At 41.2% G+C, this 21,558-nt stretch overlaps 3 protein-coding genes across 13 annotated transcripts in view; 2 read left to right on the forward strand and 1 right to left on the reverse strand.

Moving 5' to 3' along the window:
* hecw2b (HECT, C2 and WW domain containing E3 ubiquitin protein ligase 2b) overlaps positions 1 to 3,164 on the forward strand; it is a 19,387-nt gene extending 16,223 nt beyond the window's left edge. For both annotated transcript variants that reach the window (XM_077717909.1, XM_077717988.1), the window contains 4 exons: positions 65 to 179; positions 777 to 862; positions 950 to 1,062; positions 1,217 to 3,164. In XM_077717909.1, the coding sequence (XP_077574035.1) occupies positions 65 to 179; positions 777 to 862; positions 950 to 1,062; positions 1,217 to 1,328 (426 nt within the window). In that variant the 3' untranslated portion in view covers positions 1,329 to 3,164. The remainder of the gene's footprint in view (positions 1 to 64; positions 180 to 776; positions 863 to 949; positions 1,063 to 1,216) is intronic.
* On the reverse strand, positions 2,506 to 8,969 carry stradb (STE20 related adaptor beta). Of its 3 annotated transcripts, none has more exons than XM_077718691.1 (12): positions 8,774 to 8,969; positions 7,758 to 7,824; positions 7,333 to 7,413; positions 7,055 to 7,154; positions 6,090 to 6,211; positions 5,891 to 5,999; positions 5,698 to 5,821; positions 4,854 to 5,025; positions 4,689 to 4,793; positions 4,347 to 4,609; positions 4,222 to 4,264; positions 2,506 to 3,564 (listed from the first exon to the last, which is right to left on the reverse strand). In XM_077718691.1, the coding sequence occupies exons 2-12, from the start codon at positions 7,767 to 7,769 to the stop codon at positions 3,403 to 3,405; spliced, it is 1,293 nt and encodes a 430-aa protein (XP_077574817.1). In that variant the 5' UTR covers positions 7,770 to 7,824; positions 8,774 to 8,969; the 3' UTR covers positions 2,506 to 3,402. The 3 variants fall into 3 exon arrangements, with proteins under 3 accessions (XP_077574817.1, XP_077574732.1, XP_077574897.1); XM_077718606.1 differs by having other exon boundaries at positions 7,333 to 7,531; XM_077718771.1 differs by lacking the exons at positions 7,055 to 7,154; positions 7,333 to 7,413.
* Positions 8,965 to 21,355, forward strand: trak2 (trafficking protein, kinesin binding 2). Of its 8 annotated transcripts, none has more exons than XM_077718158.1 (17): positions 8,965 to 9,126; positions 11,139 to 11,260; positions 11,376 to 11,561; positions 13,455 to 13,514; positions 14,263 to 14,339; positions 14,429 to 14,545; positions 14,677 to 14,892; positions 14,964 to 15,042; positions 15,646 to 15,776; positions 15,858 to 15,932; positions 16,000 to 16,137; positions 16,216 to 16,295; positions 16,871 to 17,011; positions 17,087 to 17,385; positions 17,466 to 17,897; positions 18,802 to 18,901; positions 19,080 to 21,355. In XM_077718158.1, exons 2-17 carry the CDS (start codon positions 11,206 to 11,208, stop codon positions 19,789 to 19,791), a joined length of 2,898 nt encoding a protein of 965 aa, XP_077574284.1. In that variant the 5' UTR covers positions 8,965 to 9,126; positions 11,139 to 11,205; the 3' UTR covers positions 19,792 to 21,355. The 8 variants fall into 8 exon arrangements, with proteins under 8 accessions (XP_077574284.1, XP_077574612.1, XP_077574143.1 ...); XM_077718486.1 differs by having other exon boundaries at positions 19,083 to 21,355; XM_077718017.1 differs by having other exon boundaries at positions 16,000 to 16,295.
* Positions 21,356 to 21,558: the final 203 nt, after the last annotated feature.

The following is a 21,558-nucleotide window of genomic DNA, read 5'->3' on the forward strand; positions in this document are numbered from 1 at the left end:
AGATGAATCTGCTATGTGTTCATAGATTACTAAGACCCTTTTTGTATATTTTGCTCTCGATCAGGTGGTGGATGCTCGGTCTGTGTCGGTGTTTGATGCCAGGGAGTTGGAGCTGGTGATGGCTGGCACGGCAGAGATTGACTTGTCTGATTGGAGGAACAACACTGAGTATAGAGGAGGTGGGTATGACCAGGAAACACTATGAAACTACTCTGAGTGCGAAAAGAAAAGATAGTAGTCATGCCCTTGGTAGAATCGTTTTATACATCCAGTTTCTTTTGGGGTAAGATCCAGTATATTGTCAATGTTATAATTTTCCCAAACGGATATTATTTGTCTCCTCCTCCATTGGCAACATTTTTTTATTAACGGAATTGAAAATTTTAAAAAAATCTGAACTTTCTCAGAAATATGAGCTATTGAAATGGTGTCGCGTCTTAAAACTCCATCTCTGCGCAGTATTACCTGCCCTCAAGATGTTTTTTTTAGACCAAAAACAGCAAAAATATATAGGTTACAATATTTTTTGGTTAGTCTGTTTTGTTATAAAGGGACTGCTGATATTCATTAGTGCAGAGAAGAGCATAGTACGTTTTGTAAGATTACAGGAACATAGATTTTCGGAGTTTTTTGTCTGGTTTTATCTACGACTGCATTATTTTTCTCCTAATTTAATCCACAATGTATTATGTGAACATCCGAACAACATATGACTGGTTAGGTTTTTGGTGATGTTTGTGTGCATAGATATATAAAACTTCTTGGACGATTTTTAGGTTACCATGACAACCACATAGTGATCCGTTGGTTCTGGGCCGCAGTGGAGAGATTCAACAATGAGCAAAGACTTCGACTCCTGCAGGTATGATGGAACATGGGCAGAATGACAATAAGAAGGTTGACAACTCTTGTTCTTTTTGTTTTTTTGTTTTTTCTCTCTCATTTGAAGTTTGTGACCGGCACATCTAGTATTCCCTATGAGGGTTTTGCATCTCTGCGCGGAAGCAATGGACCTCGGCGATTCTGTGTGGAAAAGTGGGGCAAAGCAACATCTCTGCCCAGGTATGAAATAGCATATTATATCCAGATATGTGCCATTCCACCAATTCAGACACTTTGGTCATAAATTTCCGAGGCACAAATCATATTTTTTTTCGCAAATCGGTTTATTGCTCAGGTCTAATGTAATCAATTCCTAATTGTCCACTCCCTGCAGAGCTCACACATGTTTCAACCGGCTGGACCTGCCTCCCTACCCGTCCTTTTCCGTCCTATATGAGAAGATGCAAACCGCTGTGGAGGAAACCAGCACTTTTGGATTAGAGTGAGATACCTGTTTCCAATAGAATTTCAACAGTTGAAAAAGAAAAAATGACTCCCGTCATGTGATGTGGAACTCGAGGACATTTTCCAAAGCAGTTCACATTGGTGGACGGTTCAAATGTTGGACGCAGGGAGCCAATCAGTGTTTGCTTTTGGCTAAAACAGCGATATAGAAACAAACACAAGGAAGAACCACAGCGCCTTGCGGACCACAATCAGGGAGTGTGCTTGGACCTACCGGACCGGAGGGGGACCAATGGTATGGCGACATGAAAAAAAATGAGCATGAATGATATAGAGCTTGTCTTTTGAGATCAACCCTCTCATATTGATATGGGTCATTACACTACCAGGTGTTGTTCTTTGAATGTAAGGCTTTTTATTCATGTGTAATATTGGTCTCTATCGTGAATTCTGTTTTTATTAAACCGTTGATTAATTTAATGATGGACAAACAGTTTAAAAGGTTCGGAATGTCAACACAGTGAGATATTTTTCAACTTGTCAGGGACGGTTGAGGAATTACTTCGGTAAAATGTCAAGCGCATACATAGACGATTTGTTACCATCAGTATTTGTTCCTTCAATAGACCGACCATTCATTTGGTTTGTTTTGAATAGGTCCAAGTTTGAGCTGTGAATGTTTTTTTGTTTTTATTCCTTTTAAGTTAAGCACGCAGAGAATGAGGAGTTATGTGTTTTGATCAAAGTGATTCAATGTCCACCTTTGTACAATTTTGATCGTGGCAGTATCTCTCACTGCACGCAGATCTTTTTCAGCTATCTAACAGTGTCACTGTTCTTACAAGCGTCGTTATCGTTTCCTCACACAACACTGCCTTTGCCTCTTTCAATGTTAAGAGGAACCAACCAAAGTTTTGGGCACGACCGACCTTGTCTATGTGGACACCGCACCTCGATTTTGCATACGAATGATAGATAGCACTGTCCTGAAAAATAAAGTTCCATGTCTGTCTATGCAAAAGACTGTTGTTGTGTAGCCCAATCAGCAACAGCACAATATTAAGCAGAACATACAAGTGGTAAAATGTTTCAGCCTTAGAATTGTTTTGGTTTCATAGTTTTGTCAAACTCAAAACTGGTCTTTTTCTGGAGAAAACATTGTGACGGTCTTAGACTGGGATTTAGTGTAGATGAGATAAAACAGAAAAGAAGTCAAACTCAACTTGCATAAGAGTTTATTCATGTCATATTCCTCCCTTGACATGTACTTTAAATCACAGTGCACATAATCACAGCTACACTAAGGTCTCTACGTAAAGCCAGTCTTGCTTTGCTGCTCATTCAAGGCTACATTTCTTCTTTGGTTGCTCATCAGGGCAAGAAATCTCATGTAATCTTCAAAACAGTACACAAAACACAGAACACTTCAATATAGCGGGATCTTTCCTTAGCATTTTTTGCTCACATTTGATCAAAGGCTCATTTGATCAAATGATCCATGATTTACTAATCATTCTGATTTTCAATTTCCCGTGAATGCTGAGTGATATCTAAACACAGAATGACAATGAAGCTTCTGAGGGAATAATTACATTTCTGTTTCTTTATACAACATGAGTCCTTCTCAAAGTTTCATATGGCAGTTCAATCCACAGAAGACACATACTGTAGTTGTTACTTGCTTTCATTCTGTAGGCAAAATCGACGCACCCCTGATCACATGACGGTTTATTACAGTGATATTAAAATGAACTTGCTGAACAATTTCAAAACGTTATCCACCATTTTTGTGACAGATGACCTGTACAACTCTATTGAATTGCTGTTATATGGTTACACAACTCTGTCTAGTCCACTTCCGGTCACATTTGATGGTTTTCTTTATTTAAAAAAAAAAACAAAAAAACAAATATAGGCGTTTTTTAGACTAACAAACAGTATTTCACACCATTTCACAAAGAATTCAGAATTTCTTAGCGTTCAAGTGACAAGGAACAGTCTGTATGATGTATGAAAAATGTGTGCACTTTAACAACTGCACATAGTTTTGCCTCGTGGTTTCATTTAACACAGCCAGATGAGTATTTTTTTCCAAACTAGCGATTTAGTTGTGTTTTAAGAGAAATCCCATGATGCCTCAGCAGAAATGCCTGTGGCTACTGTTTGAGCATGACAGGATGGGGAGGGTGGGCAGGATAAGAGCTGCCCTTCTGGGCTGCTGAGTGGCACCGCTGGGTAAACAAGGCTGAGGAAGGAGTCTCTTGTGTGCCTCTTCACCTGCACAAACAAATTTAAAGATTTAGGAATCAATGATTCTTTTATGCTTCAGGGGTGTCTTAATAAAAGAGAATTACATAAAAGGGAATTGCCCACTAGGACACAAATTTGTAGTAATACTATTGTTGTACTGAATTATTTTAAGAAAATGCCACATGATCACGTATAGTTCGTAATTACCATCCCACAACAATGAGCCAGTACAGTGTTCCCTCGGTTATCGCGGTTAATGTGGACCGGGACCACCCGCGATAAGTGAATTTCCGCGAAGTAGGGATTCCCCTTCAAAAATGCTTGATTTGAATTTAATTTGAACATTTTTATTTTTTTTTTTAATTATTGTTTTTATTTTTACCCCACTGTATACAGTACACCATATAGAATATGGGTAGAGAGAGTACAATCCATGTTATAACAAGAAACACTAAAATATGTTGTCTCAATGTAATATTTGTATTTAAAAAAAATCCCAAAAAAATCCGCGAAGCTCTGAGTCCACGGTAACTGAACCGCGAAGTAGCGAGGGAACACTGTATTTCAAATTTGTGACTTAGTATCAGATTTTCGAATCTCCAAACTGTACTGAGGCAAACTGAACAGAACCCCTGCAGTCTTAACAAGCGTCACTTAACGGAAGCTCAAAAGGCAAGAACACACCTGTTTGAAGAAGGCGTGGGTCAGGAGACCAGAGGCTGACGGTCTGAAAAGTCCACAAAGAGAGGAGAGGTCAGAAAAGATGACTGATTTCCCCACTGACTGCAAATCAACGAGAAAGAACAGACCTGTGCTCGGGCTGCTGCTGCAGACACAGTTGCACCAAATTGTGCAAAGTGGCCGAATGGTTCTTGGGCCCGGGACTCTGAGGTACTTCTGCGGCAGGCGGAGGTGCGGCAGTGCTGTGAGTGGCGCTTCCTGTTGCCGCGCTCTCCCCCATGCCGGAGTCTACCCCGGACCGCGACACCTTGAGCCCTTCCATCTCACCTAGCGGGAAGAGTGCAGTCTCTGGCAGGCAGCGGTGCAAACCGCGTAGCTTTAGCAGCAAAGTCTAAAGCCGACAAATAATGAAGCTCTTATTTTAAGGCTACCAAGTAAGGTGAGAGCACCTTTTTGCCATCTCTGTTTACCTGAGTGGGCGCCATGTCCTGGAAAGGCACCCTGCCGCTCACTAGTTCACAGGCGACAATACCCAAACTGTAGATATCAGACTTTTCTCCATAACCTCGAAGATCCTAGCGGACGACAGCATGTAAATTTGAGAAAATTAGGGTAAGACTTGCATTGCATTTTACCTGTTGCAGCAGTTCGGGGCTGAGCCAAGGCAGCAAGGCAGGACTGTGGTGGGGCATGTCGAACACCGCCCTCATTCTCTTCCCTTCACGCATCATGCTGTAAACACTGTGGAGCCCCGACAGGTAGACACGCCCCTCTTCCGACAACAGGATGTGACTGGCCTTCACACCCCTCATGAGGTAGGCATAAAAAAAACGTTTTTTTTACTAGGGTTATTGTTTAAATAAGATTACAATTATAGTACAGTAATCCCTCGATTATCGCAAATTCACTACTATGCGATTTTTTTCCACGCTATTAATTTTTTTTTTAATTATTTCTTGTTTAAGTTCAGAAAAATGTGAAAATCCACGCTGAAACTCGTAAGCGGAAGCTACTCATGCTACTATGACTCACCACTGAAGGCAAAAAAAAGTTACAATAGGGGTGACCCTATTTAGCAATTTTTAGATTATCGCGGCCAAGTCTGGTCTACATTAACAGCGTTATACGAGGGATTACTGTATCAACATTTGTATTTCATTGCCTTCCTTTTCATTTCAAATTAATTGAATGTTTATCAAAGTCAGCGGCCAATAAATGAAGTGTCAGGAAGGAGATAAAATAATCCTAAATTATTCCAACTCTCAAAAGTAGTATCCCTTGTGAGGATAAGCGGTTCAAAAAATGAATGGATAGTTCTAATGCTTTCTCAGGACAATCTGCAGCGGCCAGGACAATCTTATTTTCTTTATGTCAAAGCCAAATGATTTGTGTCAACAAAACACAAGAAAATAAACGACTTTGCTAAATGACTGGAGAAAAAGCCAAGTGTTTTCAATTGAGAGAAAAGTAAACAACTACCTGTGAACGTAGCCCATGCGGTGAAGGTACTCCAACGCTTGCAGCACACCATATAGCAAGTACGCTATTAGGGACTCACTCATTCCATCGGGGAAATATGTTCTCATTAGGAAGTGTGCAGAACCTGTGAGGTACGGACAGTTCAAAGTACAGTTGCTTTTACAAGGGACTTTTTTTATTGAGATTGACTGACCGTAAGCCATCAGTGGCATGAGGACCCACAGCTGGCAGCAGGAGCTAAAGACAAGTCGGAACGTCAGCAGGTTAGGGTGACGGACCCGTTTGGACAGGAAAACTTCATTCTAGGGGGGTTTAGAGACCAAGGATCCAAATGAGTCTGGCAAACACAACAGCTATTAGGTTTCTACGCCTGCAGTTGGACTCGGGCTCACCAGGAGTTGTAGGAGTTCCTCCTCTGAGCATTCATCCAGGTTTGTTTGTTTTACCGCTACCAGCTGCCCAGTTGGAGTGTGGCGCGCCATGTGCACCTGGCTCAGGTGATTGAAGCCCCAGCCTGTCACATGGACGATGTCACACTTTGACATGACATGCTTCCAACTTTGAACTATTCCTTTTCTATTACAAGTTGACGTCTTTTATCGACGGAGCACACTGCAGTTAAATCGTGAAGGACATCCGCCCTCCTTCGTCATCGTTTTGCCAATGTCTGATATTTATCATGGAATGTCAGTATGACCCTGGCTCACAAATACGTGATGCTATCTGCGACTCACAGCCGCCTACTAATTCCACAATAGGTGTTATCTAGACCTGGTTTGGCCAACTCCGGTCCTCGAGGGACCCTATTTCAGTGGTGGGCACACTTTTGGGCCCAGGAGCCACCTTGACTTTAAAAATTTGACAGATGGGGCGGGTCAGCACAAGATATGATACATATAAAAAACTGCATCCGTTAACAGTACATATGAAAGATAAACTGAAAAAAATGGCTAAAGTATTAACCTACTCATCACTTATCATTTAAGTAAAAAGTATAAAGTACAAAGTAAAGTAAAAAGGAACGTGTTAAGAAATATTAAAATGTAATTAAAAAATATCGAAGGGGTGTAAAACACGAAAAACAAATGGACAGAGATACTGCCACTGGCTTCCGCGTGACGGCGCCATCTTGGGAAAAAAAATGGACAACGTCGACGGGCTGGATTAAATAGCCAAAAAAGCCTTGTATGTGGCCCGCAGGCCGTAGTTTGCCCATGCTGGTCTAGACTAACGGGCGCCACAATATTCCACAATAGTTTGACTTTCCAGATTGAACATGGTGGAGGTTTAATCAACGATGTTATCAACTGATCTATCAAGATCAAGAAGTAAATTTTGTATTAATGAGTTCTCTCACCAAGCTCAACGAGGAACTGGTAATGAGATGGCTGTGCTGATAGAGCTGTGATGTTATTGTCACATCTCACTGTTGGGTGTTGAGGGGTGCTCCCGGATCCCTGCAGTAAAACGTCAGTCCACAGTTAAGGACAAATTGAACTAAGACTAAAATAAATCAGCTTAGTATATCCAATGTATCAATATGCTCCACTCAAAACTCATTTTTTGTATGATTTGACAATCATTTGTCATAAGTAATGTTTAAACTGTTGTCTATGCAGTGTTTGACTGACTGACCAAGAGATGCTGACTGGTGTCCTCATAGCACTCCTCTATGTCCATGGGCTGGACCTGGGAGTGGGAAATGCAGGAGCAGTCCTGGTGAAGGAGGAGCAGGGAGGCAAGCACAGGTGAGATACCCCAAAAATGTTGAGAGGGGAACAAGGAGGGAAAGGTTTGAGGCCTTGTCATGCAAGGGGAGGTAAAAGAGTGAAGACTGCATTTGATGCAATACAAAGTTGGGTATGGTGAGCGACATGAGAGGTTGAAAGAGTGTAGAGAAAAAAAATCCCAGTCAACAAAAATAAGACTGAATATTACTTTTCATGCACTTGCATATTTAATGTGCTGGAGTTTGGATTTTATTTACTGCATGCCATATGATTGCTGCTGCGCAGAGAAGATGAGACACTAACTAACATGATTCTTCACAAAAGTCTTACCAGGAAAGACATGGAGTCTTTGAGGCACCGCTCAAATCACAGGATTTGGCATTTGTCCACCCGAGAGCTGAGTGACACACACAGAGCATGACATTGTGGGAAGAATAAATTGCAGCACTAGATAAAGACATCTTTGAAATAATTAATTGCATCAGCATGGCCCAGTGGGTGAGTGGTTAGTGTGTTGGTTTCACAGTGGGGTACCTAGGTTCAAATCCAGGTCTCACCTGTGTGAAAATTGCATGTTCTTGATGTTGCTTTTTTAAATGATTGTTGTGACATTGTGGTAGTTTCCTAACTGGGGGATTGAAGACCCTGAAGATGTGTCTGATGTCTGATACTCCATCATCAACAGGTGAGAGACAACTATTCACCTTCACACTCATACCTAGGAGTAATTTTGGGTCCAACCACCCTAACATGCATGTCTTTGGAATGTAGGAGGAAATCACAGTATCCAGAGGAAACCCACACAGGCCCGGGGAGAACATGCAAACTTCACCGAGATGGGCTGACCTGGATTTGAACCCAGGACCCCAAAACTGTGAGACCAACACATTAACCACGCGCAATTTTACCCAACTCGAATTCCGCATTATATAAGTCGTAAAAATGAATCACACACAGCGTCGATATTATGTGAATGTATCAGATGACTTGGAGGAACTGGCCAAATAATTACCACAGTGGCAAGGTCGAGTGTGTGACATTGGGTGCAAAAGTACGTGCCCGTGCGAGGATGAATCGGATCACGTGAGGTCATACGAAGGACGCCCGACCGCATGCACACGCAATAAAACAATCAAAAACTTGAAAATATTTTGAAAATATTGGAAAAAAAATCAATGCAATTTTACGTGGTTAATTTGCTGCACGTCATTTTCCCCAAATGATAGTAATTTAAATTTCAGGCCTCGAAATGCTAAAAGATCTTTTGTTAGTACACGTGTCTCGATGTACAGTTGTTGCTGTTTTAAACTCGTATTTTAAGAGCAGTATAAATTAAACGCTGTTACCTTGCCTCCACAGCAATGGGGGTTCGACGTGTCTGTATTAGCAAAACGGTACCAAAAGTTTTTGTCATCGCTTTTAAAATTACATAATTCGTGCTGCGACTAAATTATATGCACTCCACATTTTAAGAGCGCGGAATGCATATTGTGCAATATTTATAATTTAACACAGATGACTGCGTGTCGCGGAGTGATGACATCATTCTATCAGCTGTCGTAGTTTGATGTCGCACACCCCTCCTTTTCCGACTTCCCTCGCTCAGTGTTTGGTAATTTTTTGGTGGCGACGATCAACATCCCGATCCCCCGTTGCGGTTCACCGAATGTCATATGTCGTGGAATAATATCGAGAAAGGGTAAGGTTGCTTTTTAAAATGATTAAAGAAGTGCAGATGGTGCTTTTCTCTGCGGTATTGTTTATCACCCTCGCCAATCCGAGCAAAAATCATCTCTATTTCTAGTGAATATAACCATAAATGCTTCAAAACGAGCCAATTAATTGCCTAGTATGCACAAATTAACCTAATTAGAATATAAGGATGTTTGATCAGAAAAGTGCAATTGCGTGGTCCTAAATGCTCTTTGCTATATCAATGGCTAACGGAGGCTAATACAGTGCGTAACCATCGCTGTGTCAAATTGTTTAGATCATTTTATGTTTCTGAATGTCAGGCTATGCTGATTTTTCTAATGTAAGAATTTTCATATTTTTAGGTGAATTGTGGGTGTGGGTTTTTGTGGCGAATGTACGTATATGAATACGATGTACGAAGAAGATGCATTCACCCCAAGAGAAATTCCACCCCGGAAGCGAAATTTTGGGTTTAATTAAAGTCCGAATTGGGATATAAAAACGAGGAAAATTGGCAAATCAAATAACAATGGCCACAATTAAGCAACCACCAGTCTGAATATAAATGTGACTCATGGGATGACTCACAGACACTTGATCGCCCCCATCACTTTCCTCTTTAAAATTGGACAAGAGGAGACCTTGGTTTTGTGTGACTTTGATTTGACATTGATTTTGACTGTTGTTACTTAAATTATGTGCTTCTAAAACTGGAAAAAAAAAAACAATCATGTTGACATTGAGATGCATATATTGAGTACCTATTTATTTGATGGCTTTATTGCACCAAAATCAAAAAACAAACTTTTTTTAATAATTGATTATATTCATCTAGCCGAAGAATTATGATATTAATAATTTCTCTATGGGGATCATCAATAATGATTTGACAAGATATGAAATAAATCAAAACGAATTTGAAACCAAATTCTGTATTCAGTAATGCAAGTGTTTATTTTCCAATGGTCCCCTCTATAAACATATCCAGGAAATCAAAAGGCTTATCACTCACTGGTGGACTATTTTTAGAATGGTCCCCCCAGCTACTCCCGTCCTTGAGGCGACCTGGTACCAGAGGTCATCGCATTGGTGACTTTTAGTCTACAGTGTGTGCTAAAACATATGCGCCTTCTCATTTGCATGTAACCTTTCATTAGTAGTTCAAATCCAATGCTATAGACGGGTCACATTTGTACCCGTGCACAACACGGCTGCAGGAATGCGTGCATCGCATCAATCTGTCAAGCACCTTCAGGCAACCTCTTCTTACGTAAGCCGGAGACGAGCTTTTCTAAAGGATTTGCTATCTTTCGCTGTCAGGCTTTCACCGACACCTGTGGGTGTTTTGGGGGGCGTGGTCATGCAAATTTGCCACAGGGTCATTGAAACTGGCAGCTGTTCTGCATGCCTTGTTGTCACTTTCACCTTTCTCTTCAAAGAAATGGTTTCTTGCGTGAGTTTCACTCCGTAGAGCACCCAACTGCATGGGTAGAAAAGTGTATAAAGTCAAGATACTTTGTACTTGTACTACTACTACTACAAATGTGTGGTGTTTGATGCATCCCTATAGGGTAAGGATTGGATTCAAACTTAAACCAAGATAATAGTAAGCATGTATGATATATTGTAAGTGAAACCATTTTAAACACTTTATGAACCAAATTATACGTCATAAATGAACCCACCAGGTGGAAATTAATGATGTTATCATATCCCAATGCATTTACATTATATTTACTATTGCTGGTGATTTTTCCTTTTTCTTTATTTGATTTAGTTCAATACTTATGCATGGATGTCCTTCCTATCCTATATTGTCGTTCAGTGGTTTATAAATCTGTATATACTGTTTTTCTTTGTTTATCGTTATCCCGAGGTTTCATTACTGTATAATTGTATGTCGGAATTTTGAACACATTCACTTTTTACCTTTATAATATCAAATTTTAAGAATAATTGACAGTTTAAGCACATTGAGTTACTTTTCATCTTCAATATCTTTCTGCGCTATGACAGGTAATGTAAGGCCACCATTCTCAGGGTAGGATGTGATGTGACCCCCCAGCGCTCTTCTCCTCCGAACATGTTTGAAGTCAAACAGAGAGCCGTGGATAAGAAGGAGTCCAGTACTGAAACGGGTGCGTGCGTCTTGGCATTTTGTACCCCACCATTGGTGGGATTGTTGCTTCAAAACAGCACTTTAAGACAGAAGTGAGAGATTATATCCTGCTGTCATGTCTTGTGATGCAACAGATGAGGGCTTGGGGAGCAGCAGCATTCCATACAGCTCAGTTGGTTCTACTTCGGTGGAATCCGGGTCGTTTTACTTGTCAGACAGCCAGGACTGGGTAGTTTCCCCCAGTTGTTCCCCAGATGAAGGCCCTACCCATCAAACCGCCGTCTCTCCCATGCTGGCCGAGGAGACTTTCCGCTACATGGGTTAGTTTGTTTGAATTTCAAAATTATCCTTATTATTATTCTCTACCACAGTCTCTCAATTTGTTTGAACTAGAGCTGGGATGTCAAACTCATATTTTGTTGCGGGCCACATGATAGTTTCGATTTCATCCGTAGGGCCGTTATGTATACCAACTGGGCTGCCAAAATTAATTTATTGATTGATAAATAGGTTTCTCAATCGTGCTAATCAATAGATTACTTTTGGATATTCAAATTAGTACAATTTTCTTGCAATTATTGATTTAAAATCAGGACACCGAAAATAATCTACAATCTTCATTTAAATTTCATCATAAAACAGAAAGTTGGCACTCATGATTTACTTTGCTGGGCCACACAAAATGATGCAGCGGGCCAGATTTGGCTCCCGTGCCGCCACTTTGACACCTGTGAACTAGAGGATCTGGCAGTGAATGAGTTAATAAAACACTGGAATCTGAAAAAGATACTAATGCATTAAAAAGACAATACAAACACTAATTAAACACTAAATGCTTTGGAAGGGTCAGTGTTTAAGGTAATTCATCTTTACACTAGTCACAAAATATTGTTATAGTACATCACCATAGCAGGCAGCTAATGCTAAAAATACATCCTCACTGACATTGCATTCAGAATATATTTATGGGCATGTGTCTGTTTGACACGTGAGCATTGCCTCTCACTGTTTGTTCATCCTCTTTAATTCCAATCACAGGGAATTACGCTGGATCGGACTGCACATGGCCATCACATGTTGACATTATCACCCTTTTCACACTAATGCCATTACTCTCGGTCTCGCATAGAAAAAGAAAACAAAGTCATCCCAACGCTAGTCCGCTTTCGCAAAGAGTATCGTAGCACTCTCAGACAGGATGTTGTGTGTGGTGATGTTTCAGGAAACAAATGGAGACAAACCGTCTCTAGTTTCAATGGAAAACAGGAAATGCCATTTGTGTGACGCTTAGTAATCACACTATGTATCTATACAAGATACTTCTTCCGTTTTCAATGCAGCACAGTTTGCTATAAATATGGTGTTTAGAATACATCACCTGTGTACATAAATAAAAAAAGGATATTGAAAATCCTTTACAGACTTAATAGTTATAATCTACCTGTCAAGTACATGTTAATTCCCTTCAGTATTCAAAAATGAGTCCCTTCACAAATCTTTGTTTACTCACTCTTAAATGACAATTTTGGATCTGTGAAAGTTGAAGTTAACAATTTCTGTAATCTTTTGGAATGACTAAAACACTTTCATGACAAAAAGTATTAATGCAGATGACAAAATGTTGCTACAGTTCTCCAACCATTCCCTATTGGAATAAATTAGCACGAATGATTGCGTATTAAATGCTTATTCCAAGCTTTAAACTAGACAATAAATAGAAAGATTTTCCTTGCTGTTGAGATGTAATGCAATCAAACCCTGAGTGTAAAATCCATTTACAGAAAAAACATCAACCTTAATTAGATTTTTTAACTAGAGTTGTTAAACCATGGCATTAAAATGAAGGCATGTGGTTCAACCCGTTGGTTGTGGCTTTTTGTTCACATTTAGTAATCACAGTAGGCATCGATTACAGGGAAAAACATGCTCCACTGTACTATGTCAATCACTTAGTGACCTTGGAGCATTTCTGGCCTAAATAAATTGGTCTAGTGAGCAGCAGGCTGATTGAATAGAACTACCATCTTCTTTTCAAACAGGTAAAAGACACAACAGCACACCGCTGGGGATGTACACTCAGGTGCCTAAAGTAGACCTAAAAAAATCAATACGTAGAACTAACATGTTTTCTGGATTTATGCACTTTCTACTCTCAATCTGCAATACTTTTAGAATTCTTCTCTTTTTTCCTTTTTTTTTTTCTATTTTACTAGCATATCTATCTTTGGACCACGCTGCTCATTCACACTCTGCCTCCCACAACTTCTCTAAAGGTATCTCTCTTGGCTTGACTAGAAAGATTTATCATTTGGTAGGGAACTTCAATCTGGCTCCTAAATCTGTATTTCCCTTTAGGTGTCAGTTTGTTTCCCTGATTTGTCAAATTTTAATCTGGTGTCTCAGTAGTTCGGTGTAACTTGTCACAAGAAGACAGTGCTCGGACGTTTGGTCCCCGGTCTTTTGGTCGCCGGTCAAATGGTGACAGAGAGTTTACTGTTGAAGCCAGCTCTCAAAATTATATTCATGAGAGATAGTTTAAAATCTAAGTACTGTTTAATATCAGAGTACTGTTTGATATCTAAGTACTGTTTAATATCTAAGAGAGAGTTTAATTTCCAAGTACTGTTTAATATCTAAGTACATTTGACCGGGGACCAAAAGACCGGCGACCAAACGTCCGGTCACGCAAGAAGACCACCAGCAACTTCAACTATATGTTCATGGTCATATTTCATAGACCGTTAAATCCAAACAAATAAAATAAAATAAAGAATATTTGATATAAAATTGATTTTTTCAGCTTTAGTATATTATAATGTATGTTAAGCTACATTAAACAGTGTTAAAATGAATGGATTCATTCCATTTTAACCTATGTTGCTTGTGGTCAAAACTTTATAGCTGACATGTTACCCAATTGTCAGTTAGTCCTTACAGGAATCTATAGAAGCAAAAATGTACTTGCACTTTTACGTGTTATCAGCATTTATGTTTCGCTAAACGATCTCGATGTATATTCAGTCCTCAGTTCCGATCGTGTGGAGCAAATGACCAAGACGTACAATGACATTGAAGTGGTTACTCATCTACTGGCTGAGGTTAGTATCAATGATGTGCGTAGTATCTCTTTTGCGTCCCACGATTGAGCAGTCCTTTGAAGCTGTCTCTTTTTTTTACGATTGACCAGCGCGACAGAGACCTGGAGTTGGCGGCACGGATTGGACAATCGCTACTGCAGAGGAACAACTTCCTGCAAGAGCGCAATGAGGCTGTGGAAGAGCAGCTAGCGCAGACCCTGGACCAGGTAACTTTAAATCCCTGAAATTGAAGTCACCCAACAATTATTGCCGGGTTTTGAGGCAGCGCTCGTGTATGCCAGACCCCAGGATACCATCTGATTTCTTGTTTTCCGACTTCTTAACGCTTTTCGTCCAGGTTCACCAACTCCAGCACGAACTCAGTAAAAAAGATGAGTTGCTGCGGATGGTGGCCAATGCCTCAGAGGAGTGTGAGGGCGACTCCAATGCATCGACCCCTCTCATGCATCCCCAGTTGGGCGGTGGATCTGCCGCTGTCGCTCTCAGCCAGCTTGAGTCAATGCAGTTTAAGCTGCAGGAGCTGGAAGAGGAGAACCTGACTCTTAGGACTGAGGTTGGTGGCCAAACGGGACTTTGTGTGTTTGTGGCTGACAGAGGAATTAAGAACTTTGTAACTGATTCCAGGCCAGCCAATTGAAGAAAGACACCATCACCTATGAAGAGAAGGAACAGAAACTTGTGAGCGACTGTGTCAAAGAGATACGTAAGTGTTTTTGTTCAAATGTGAAACCAAATCAACCTTTTTTTTTTCAATTAATTTGTGGTTAGTGTTATATAGCTTGTTATATTAGTTTAATCCAGGGGTCGGGAACCTTTTTGACATGCAGAGCCATAAACAATTCCTATTTTCAAATTTTATTCCTTGAGAGACATACTCTGAATTCAAGAGTAAAAATGTGAAAATTAGATGTGATTTTTCTTTTTTGGGTCATTTTACCACATTTAAAGTACAATTCTTTTGACAACACTGTTACTCGGCTTGGTCACCAGCGGTTTAAATACATATTTTACCTCACAAGTTAGCTAAGAGCCGCATGCACCCATCAGAAGAGCCACATATGGCTCCCGAGCCATAAGTTCCCAACCCCTAGTTTAATCCATAATACTTTATTTGACACAAAACACAAGATAAGACTGTTTTTAGAGAATGAATTGGTGTTAGCCATTTAATAATGATCCTGCTTAAAGATTAGCATTTCCAATCTCAAACCAGGAAGTTTCACCCACCAATGAAAAAACGATTAGGTGGTCTTACACACCAGCCTTTCGTTTCCAAATCTGGTGTATTTTGCCTTTCTCACCTCAGGGCACACTAACAGCCAGATGGTATCCATGACTGATGAACTGTCCCAAAAGAATGAGGAGTTGGTTAGACACCAGGAGGAGATTGCTCAGTTGCTTTCTCAAATTGTGGAGCTGCAACATCGGGTGAAAGAGGTGAGGAACAAGCAAGCATGATGCATACAGATATTGCTCAGACAGCAGTCACTTATCAATATTGGCACAACTGTATTTTAGCTGGCTCTGGAGAAAGAGGAGCTGCGGATTCACTTGCAGGCTTCAAAAGAGGCCCAGAGACAACTCACTGCTGAGGTAACATGCAAACACAGCCTGAAAATCTCTTCATTATGCAGCAAATATGAATTTTATGTCGACACAGTTGAATGAGCTGGCAGAGAGGAATGCTGAGTGTGTCGAAATGCTACATGAGTCCCAAGTGGAAATCAGGGAACTCCGTGACAAAAACAATTCCCCATCTGGTATGCGACGGCATCTTTCCTATGGACTCTACCCCATGGTGAGAGACTGCCCCTTTAAAGAACATAGCCTAATGATCAATATTCTACTCATAAATGTCTTTTTTTTGCATATGCAGGATTCACTGGCTGCTGAGATTGAAGGCACAATGAGAAAAGAACTCTGTGTTGACGAAGAGACTGCATTTCAAGATCAAAGGTAACATCAGCTCCGTGGCCGGACATTTGGTCGCCGGACGTTTGGTCGCCGGACGTTTGGTCGCCGGTCTTTTGGTCGCCGGTCTTTTGGTCGCCGGTCAAATGGTGACGGAAAGTTTACTGTTGAAACCAGCTCTCAAAATTATATTCATGAGAGAGAGTTTATTATCTAAGTACTGTCTAATATCTAAGAGAGCGAGTTTAATATCTAAATATCTACTGTTTTCAACAGTACTTACATATTGGATTGGATTGGATTGGATAACTTTATTCATCCCGTATTCGGGAAATTACATTGTGGCAGGTAGCAAGAGGGTGATTAGACAGAATAAACAGCATCAATCATTAAAATCATCAAATCATTAAAACATAAACAGTACTTAGATATTACACTCTCTTTCTCTTACATATTAAACGCATGAATATCATTTTGAGAGCTGGTTTCAACAGTAAACTCTCTATCACCATTTGGCCAGCGACCAAACGTCTGAGCACCCATGAGCTCACTTAAAAAAAAAGTCTCATTGAAATATCAGCTGGACTTTGGATCGAAAAGTTGTGGACATTGTACTCCAGGGTTTGCCAGAAGCGCGTCTTCCAGACAGTCCGCAGCATCAATGCTTCGACTCCCCGACCACCTTCAGCCACCCCGCCAATTCCTGGTTCTGGTAGGAACTCTCTGGTGATGACTGCACAGCCCTTTCCTTCTGCTAAGGGGTATGACACTAGTTCCTAAGATCAATCAAGGTTTTAACAGCTTTAGTAATCAAATCTATCTTTTTCCGCATCAAGAGATGAGGTCCCACTGGGCCAGCCAGGCTCTCCGGGAGGAAACGACCTTACAAAAGCCCTGCATCGTCTATCACTAAGACGGCAGAACTGTTTGTCCGAGCATCAGTTCTTCAAGGCTGAGCGGGAGAAAAAACTGCGGACCTTGGCTAGGGCGGAGGCTCACGACGCGGGAAGCGGCTGCAGCTCACCAACAGGCAGCACGTTCTCCTCCTTTTCCAACCTATCAGAACTCTCCATTGGCTCCAGTGTCTTCAAGACCTTCCTGCCAGAGAAGCTTCAAATCGTCAAGCCTATGGAAGGTAACCACAGTTCGCTGGCTTGGTCTCAACCAGAGACAACCTAACATTTGTGTGAGACATTGTACCTTTTTTATTTGAAGGCTCACTGACCCTCCACCATTGGCAGCAGCTAGCCAAACCCCACCTAGCTACTATCCTGGACCCTCACCCAGGCGTTGTCACCAAGGGCTTCCGACCACTCGCCCAAGATACTGTTTACCGCCTGAACGACATGGAGGAAGATGGGGAGGATGACGTGTACCCCAAAGGGGAGACCGGCGTCTTGGAGAAAGGCGCTGCGGAAAGAGGAAAAGAGGAAGACGAGGAGGAAGGAGGCATTGTTTTCAAAGTACGCAGCTCATCTACGCCTGAGGAGAAGAAAGACAGAAAGCATCCAACCGCTCCTCCCCCTGTCACTCCTCTCTCACCGACCGGGCCATTAAACGTCACCGTCACTGAGACGTCCTGTCCGACGTCTCAGGCTGCTACAAATGTTTCCACGACAACAGTCCAGTCCAGTACATCAGTCTCAGGTAAACGACTTCCTGGGCATGGCCCTTTTTTTCCTATGCAATGTTCCCTCTAAGCTGCCGCATGTGCAATTGCGCATTACTTTCGTCTTCTCTGCGCAGCAGCAATCATATGGCGCGCAGTAAATAAAATCCAAACTTTTTTTTTACCCCTTTCCCTATGATGGTGCCGTTTATGCGGCAGCCAGTGGCAATAGCTCTGTCCACTTATGTTTTTCGTGTTTTACAGCATGTTTTACATGAAAAATTAGAGGGAACATTGATATGCATCTTCTTATAGCAAGTGTGATACTGTCGCTCACACTGGTACTCAGTGCACTCAGGGAGGTTGTCTTTCTGCCCAGACCAACGGAAAATTAGAAGGAACATTAGTTGTGAGCTTTGTATTGTGACTTGCGTCATAGCCCATTGCAATGATTTGTCTGTGCTTCCTCCACTACATCCTGATGACGCCAACATGAAGGTGACCTATGCAGTGGCACTCCATCAAGATGGATTCAATTTAAAAAATGTATTAGTAAGGGTAGACTCGGAGACTTTGCTTCTCGCTGTGTTTGCTCCCCGCGGGCCCAGAAAACCATATATTTAGTGTGTATTACAAAAATATTCAAACCAATCAAATCAAAAGCCTTTTGTCATTATACAACAGCTGCGTATAACAAAATTGGTGGTGCTACCCCACATTCGATACCTACAGCCCTTTCAATTCATTACATTATGTTTATTAAATGTGATTTGAAATACTATTGTTTATCCAAATAACAAAGTAAAAGACCATGCTCATATTTTAACAGGTTATGGAAACTTTCTGTACTCATATGTAGTTAATTAATGACATCCATTGAGTTGTGCCACCTCTATCAATGTAGCAATCAATATCTCATTTCAATTTCTCATTTGTGTGCAGTCCGAAACCCTGTCAGATGCCAGAGCTCCACTTTTTCCACCTACACTTTTACCACCTGCCGTATCCTGCACCCATGTGATGTCACACAAGTCACTAACAGGTCAGTCCGTGCAGGAAAATGTGAAGACTGCTACATTTGCATATAGAGTAATATCTTGAGATATTCATGCATAAGGTGCAGCATTAGTGTATTGATGATTTTTAAGTGTCCTTTATAGTTATGGTACTGGATTCAAGATGTAATATGATGTATTTTTTCTCTTTCTTTCTTTATACAGCAGTTCACAGTCTTCTCTCAATGCCAACACCCCCAGTTCCATGAGGACCGGACCCAGCACCCCTCTAACTCCTTGCCGCCTAAGCCTGGGAGATGCCTTTCCTCCTCGACGTCCCCCTGTGGCCGCTAGTGGTTTGGCAAAGTTGGTCCTGGAGCGTGGCATTTCGGCTCAAGTGTCCGTAGAAAGCCCTGCATTATGTGCAAAACCCAAGCCCCCGCAACCCCTCCTCCGCCTCCTCCCAGGCACGCCCCCCAACTCTCCCTCGCCCTCACCCGGATCCGAGTGCCGCCAGAACTTGGCCGACACCTTCCTGGCGTCGAGGCCGGCGGAGCTGTTCCTGCGAGACGTTTACGGCTTGAACCTCGGCCGTTCCGCGCATCCCGACCTACCCAGCCCCTCGAGGGAAGACACCACTCTTGGGCCACCCCCGGATTTGCCTAACGTCAGCCTTCTGGATAAATTGCGTCAAATGGGATTTACAAAAGGCCCTCAGGCCTCGCCCACATTTGTGTCGGCAGGAGGCGGTAGCCTACTGGACGGTCTGAGGCGCAACCAAAGCCTTCCGGCAATGATCGGAGCACGTGCAGGAAAGTCGGTGGTCCGCCCCGTGCATCCCCCTCACCCGACGTCCCTTGCGCTACCCCCACCTTCTTGGGGAACCCTCAAAGAAAGACGCACATTGAATGATCGGGCACGTTCAGGTGAATCCTAAACTCCATCCTCGCTTATATTATTCAAAGAGCTCATGTCGTCTACCTTGATTTGAAAGCACAACAGCTATGAACTGTTTTTTTTTTTTTAACTTCTAGGTACCTTTTAGTCATGAATTTAGTTATTAAGGCCTTAAATTTTGCAGCAGTGGGCTTGCAGTACCTTCTTGAAAGAGTTGGTAAAGGGTGAAGATAAAGCACATAGGTATTGAGGCACTGTATGGATTTAGAGTCATTTCAGGGAGAATAGAAAGTTTTGTGGATGTGAAAGAGAAGGTGTTATGGCTGTCATGTGAATATGTTCATTCCTCTCCAATTCCAGCGTTGTACCAAGGGCTCTTTTAGTCATGGCCTCAATATCAAAGTAATTAGTGAAAAGGATTTATCTCCCCAAATAACTGCCTTGTTTCAAATAATATCTGAGCAACTACATGACCCAGGCAAACAAAATTTAATGGTATCGTTCTTACTGTCTTTAGAAAGAGGTTTGCTAGTCTTATTAACATACGAATTGTGGTATCATATTTTTATTAGTATTGCAAACCACTGTAGAATTAAGTACCAGTGTATCATATTAACAATAGGAAAAATTGCATACCATGATAAGGATTCATTTAAAATTCAAAGTGTTTGAAATTTGTTTCAAAAGGCCATTGTATTATTCATCAAAGTTAAACACAACTGAATGGTACATGATAAATGAACTGAACTGCAAATTTGGAAACGTACGAGCTACTATAACGTTAATTTTGTTGCGTTATCTTGGACTGCCAAATGTTGTTTCCCATTTTGGGACACCGTGTGTGAAAAGCATAGACAATTAGAAGAAAGAGGATCTTTTGCCAGGTTAATTACATTAATGCCCTGCTCTTGAAATCTCATCATCAATAACATTTGACTGCATCCATCATTTGACTCCAGTGTTTGTGGATGTCTTCCAAAGGACATTCTTGCATCCAAGTCCCAGCATGTGGGAAATGGTTAAAAGTCGAATTCAGACCAAGCAATTGGAAATGCGTTACATTTTTGTGATTGATATTATTGTTGTTATAAGCAGCCTTACTTACTAGCCAGCAGTGTTACCCTCCTGCCTTTTGCGCCATTGCGAGTCTATTGTGTGCATGTTTTTTTTTTACTCTGTCCAAAACTTTCACTGATTTGCTGCACAGTTTTTTTGTATTTAAAATTTATTTTATTGACATCACTATATCTCACCTATCAAAGAGAAACACTGTCGTCACAATTTTGACTCGTTATGTACCGTTGTTGTTTTTTGTCTATGTTTGGAAGAATACCAAAACTTTTTGTAATCCTTAATTCAAAGACCTTGAATGAATTTAATATATTGGTTTTCATGTGTGTTGTGAGCAACTCTGTCAGATATTTTTAACCCTACATATAATGTTGATGTGTCTCTAAGACTGAAACTAGACTGTTTATATCTTTTAACATTCATGATAGTTGAATCCGCTTGTACATATTGCCCAAGTTACAGTTTATCCCGGGACAAGTATAAGCTATATTATCCCCCCTCCCCATTTTTTACAATAAAGCAAGAAAATGTTATTTTGCTTTTTCTTTTCAATGTGGACGCTGAAAAAGATTCACATTTGTGAAGTGCAGAGAAAGACATCTCATTTTATTGTGCAATAATTACATTGAATTCATTTTCCGAGCCGCTTATCCTCAAGGGTCACATGGGGTGCTGGAGCCTATCCCAGCTAACTAAGGGCACCTTAAATCAGTGGCCATATAAATCGCACTGATGA

This window comes from Stigmatopora nigra, chromosome 1 (genome assembly GCF_051989575.1).
Source record: "Stigmatopora nigra isolate UIUO_SnigA chromosome 1, RoL_Snig_1.1, whole genome shotgun sequence".
Lineage (NCBI taxonomy): Eukaryota > Metazoa > Chordata > Actinopteri > Syngnathiformes > Syngnathidae > Stigmatopora > Stigmatopora nigra.

What these genes read in the sequence shown, in the direction of transcription:
- trak2 (XM_077718017.1), top strand. Translation starts at nt 11,206, where the DNA reads ATGTTTGAAGTCAAACAGAGAGCCGTGGATAAGAAGGAGTCCAGTACT. An exon ending in TAGCGCAGACCCTGGACCAG is followed by an intron (nt 14,546 to 14,676) that starts GTAACTTTAAAT and finishes CTTTTCGTCCAG; the next exon opens with GTTCACCAACTCCAGCACGA. An exon ending in GTCACACAAGTCACTAACAG is followed by an intron (nt 18,902 to 19,079) that starts GTCAGTCCGTGC and finishes TTCTTTATACAG; the next exon opens with CAGTTCACAGTCTTCTCTCA.
- stradb (XM_077718606.1), bottom strand. Translation starts at nt 7,506, where the DNA reads ATGACAAGGCCTCAAACCTTTCCCTCCTTGTTCCCCTCTCAACATTTT. An exon ending in CCAGTTCCTCGTTGAGCTTG is followed by an intron (nt 6,212 to 7,054) that starts GTGAGAGAACTC and finishes TCCATGTGACAG; the next exon opens with GCTGGGGCTTCAATCACCTG. An exon ending in CCCACGCCTTCTTCAAACAG is followed by an intron (nt 3,565 to 4,221) that starts GTGTGTTCTTGC and finishes TTGTTTGTGCAG; the next exon opens with GTGAAGAGGCACACAAGAGA.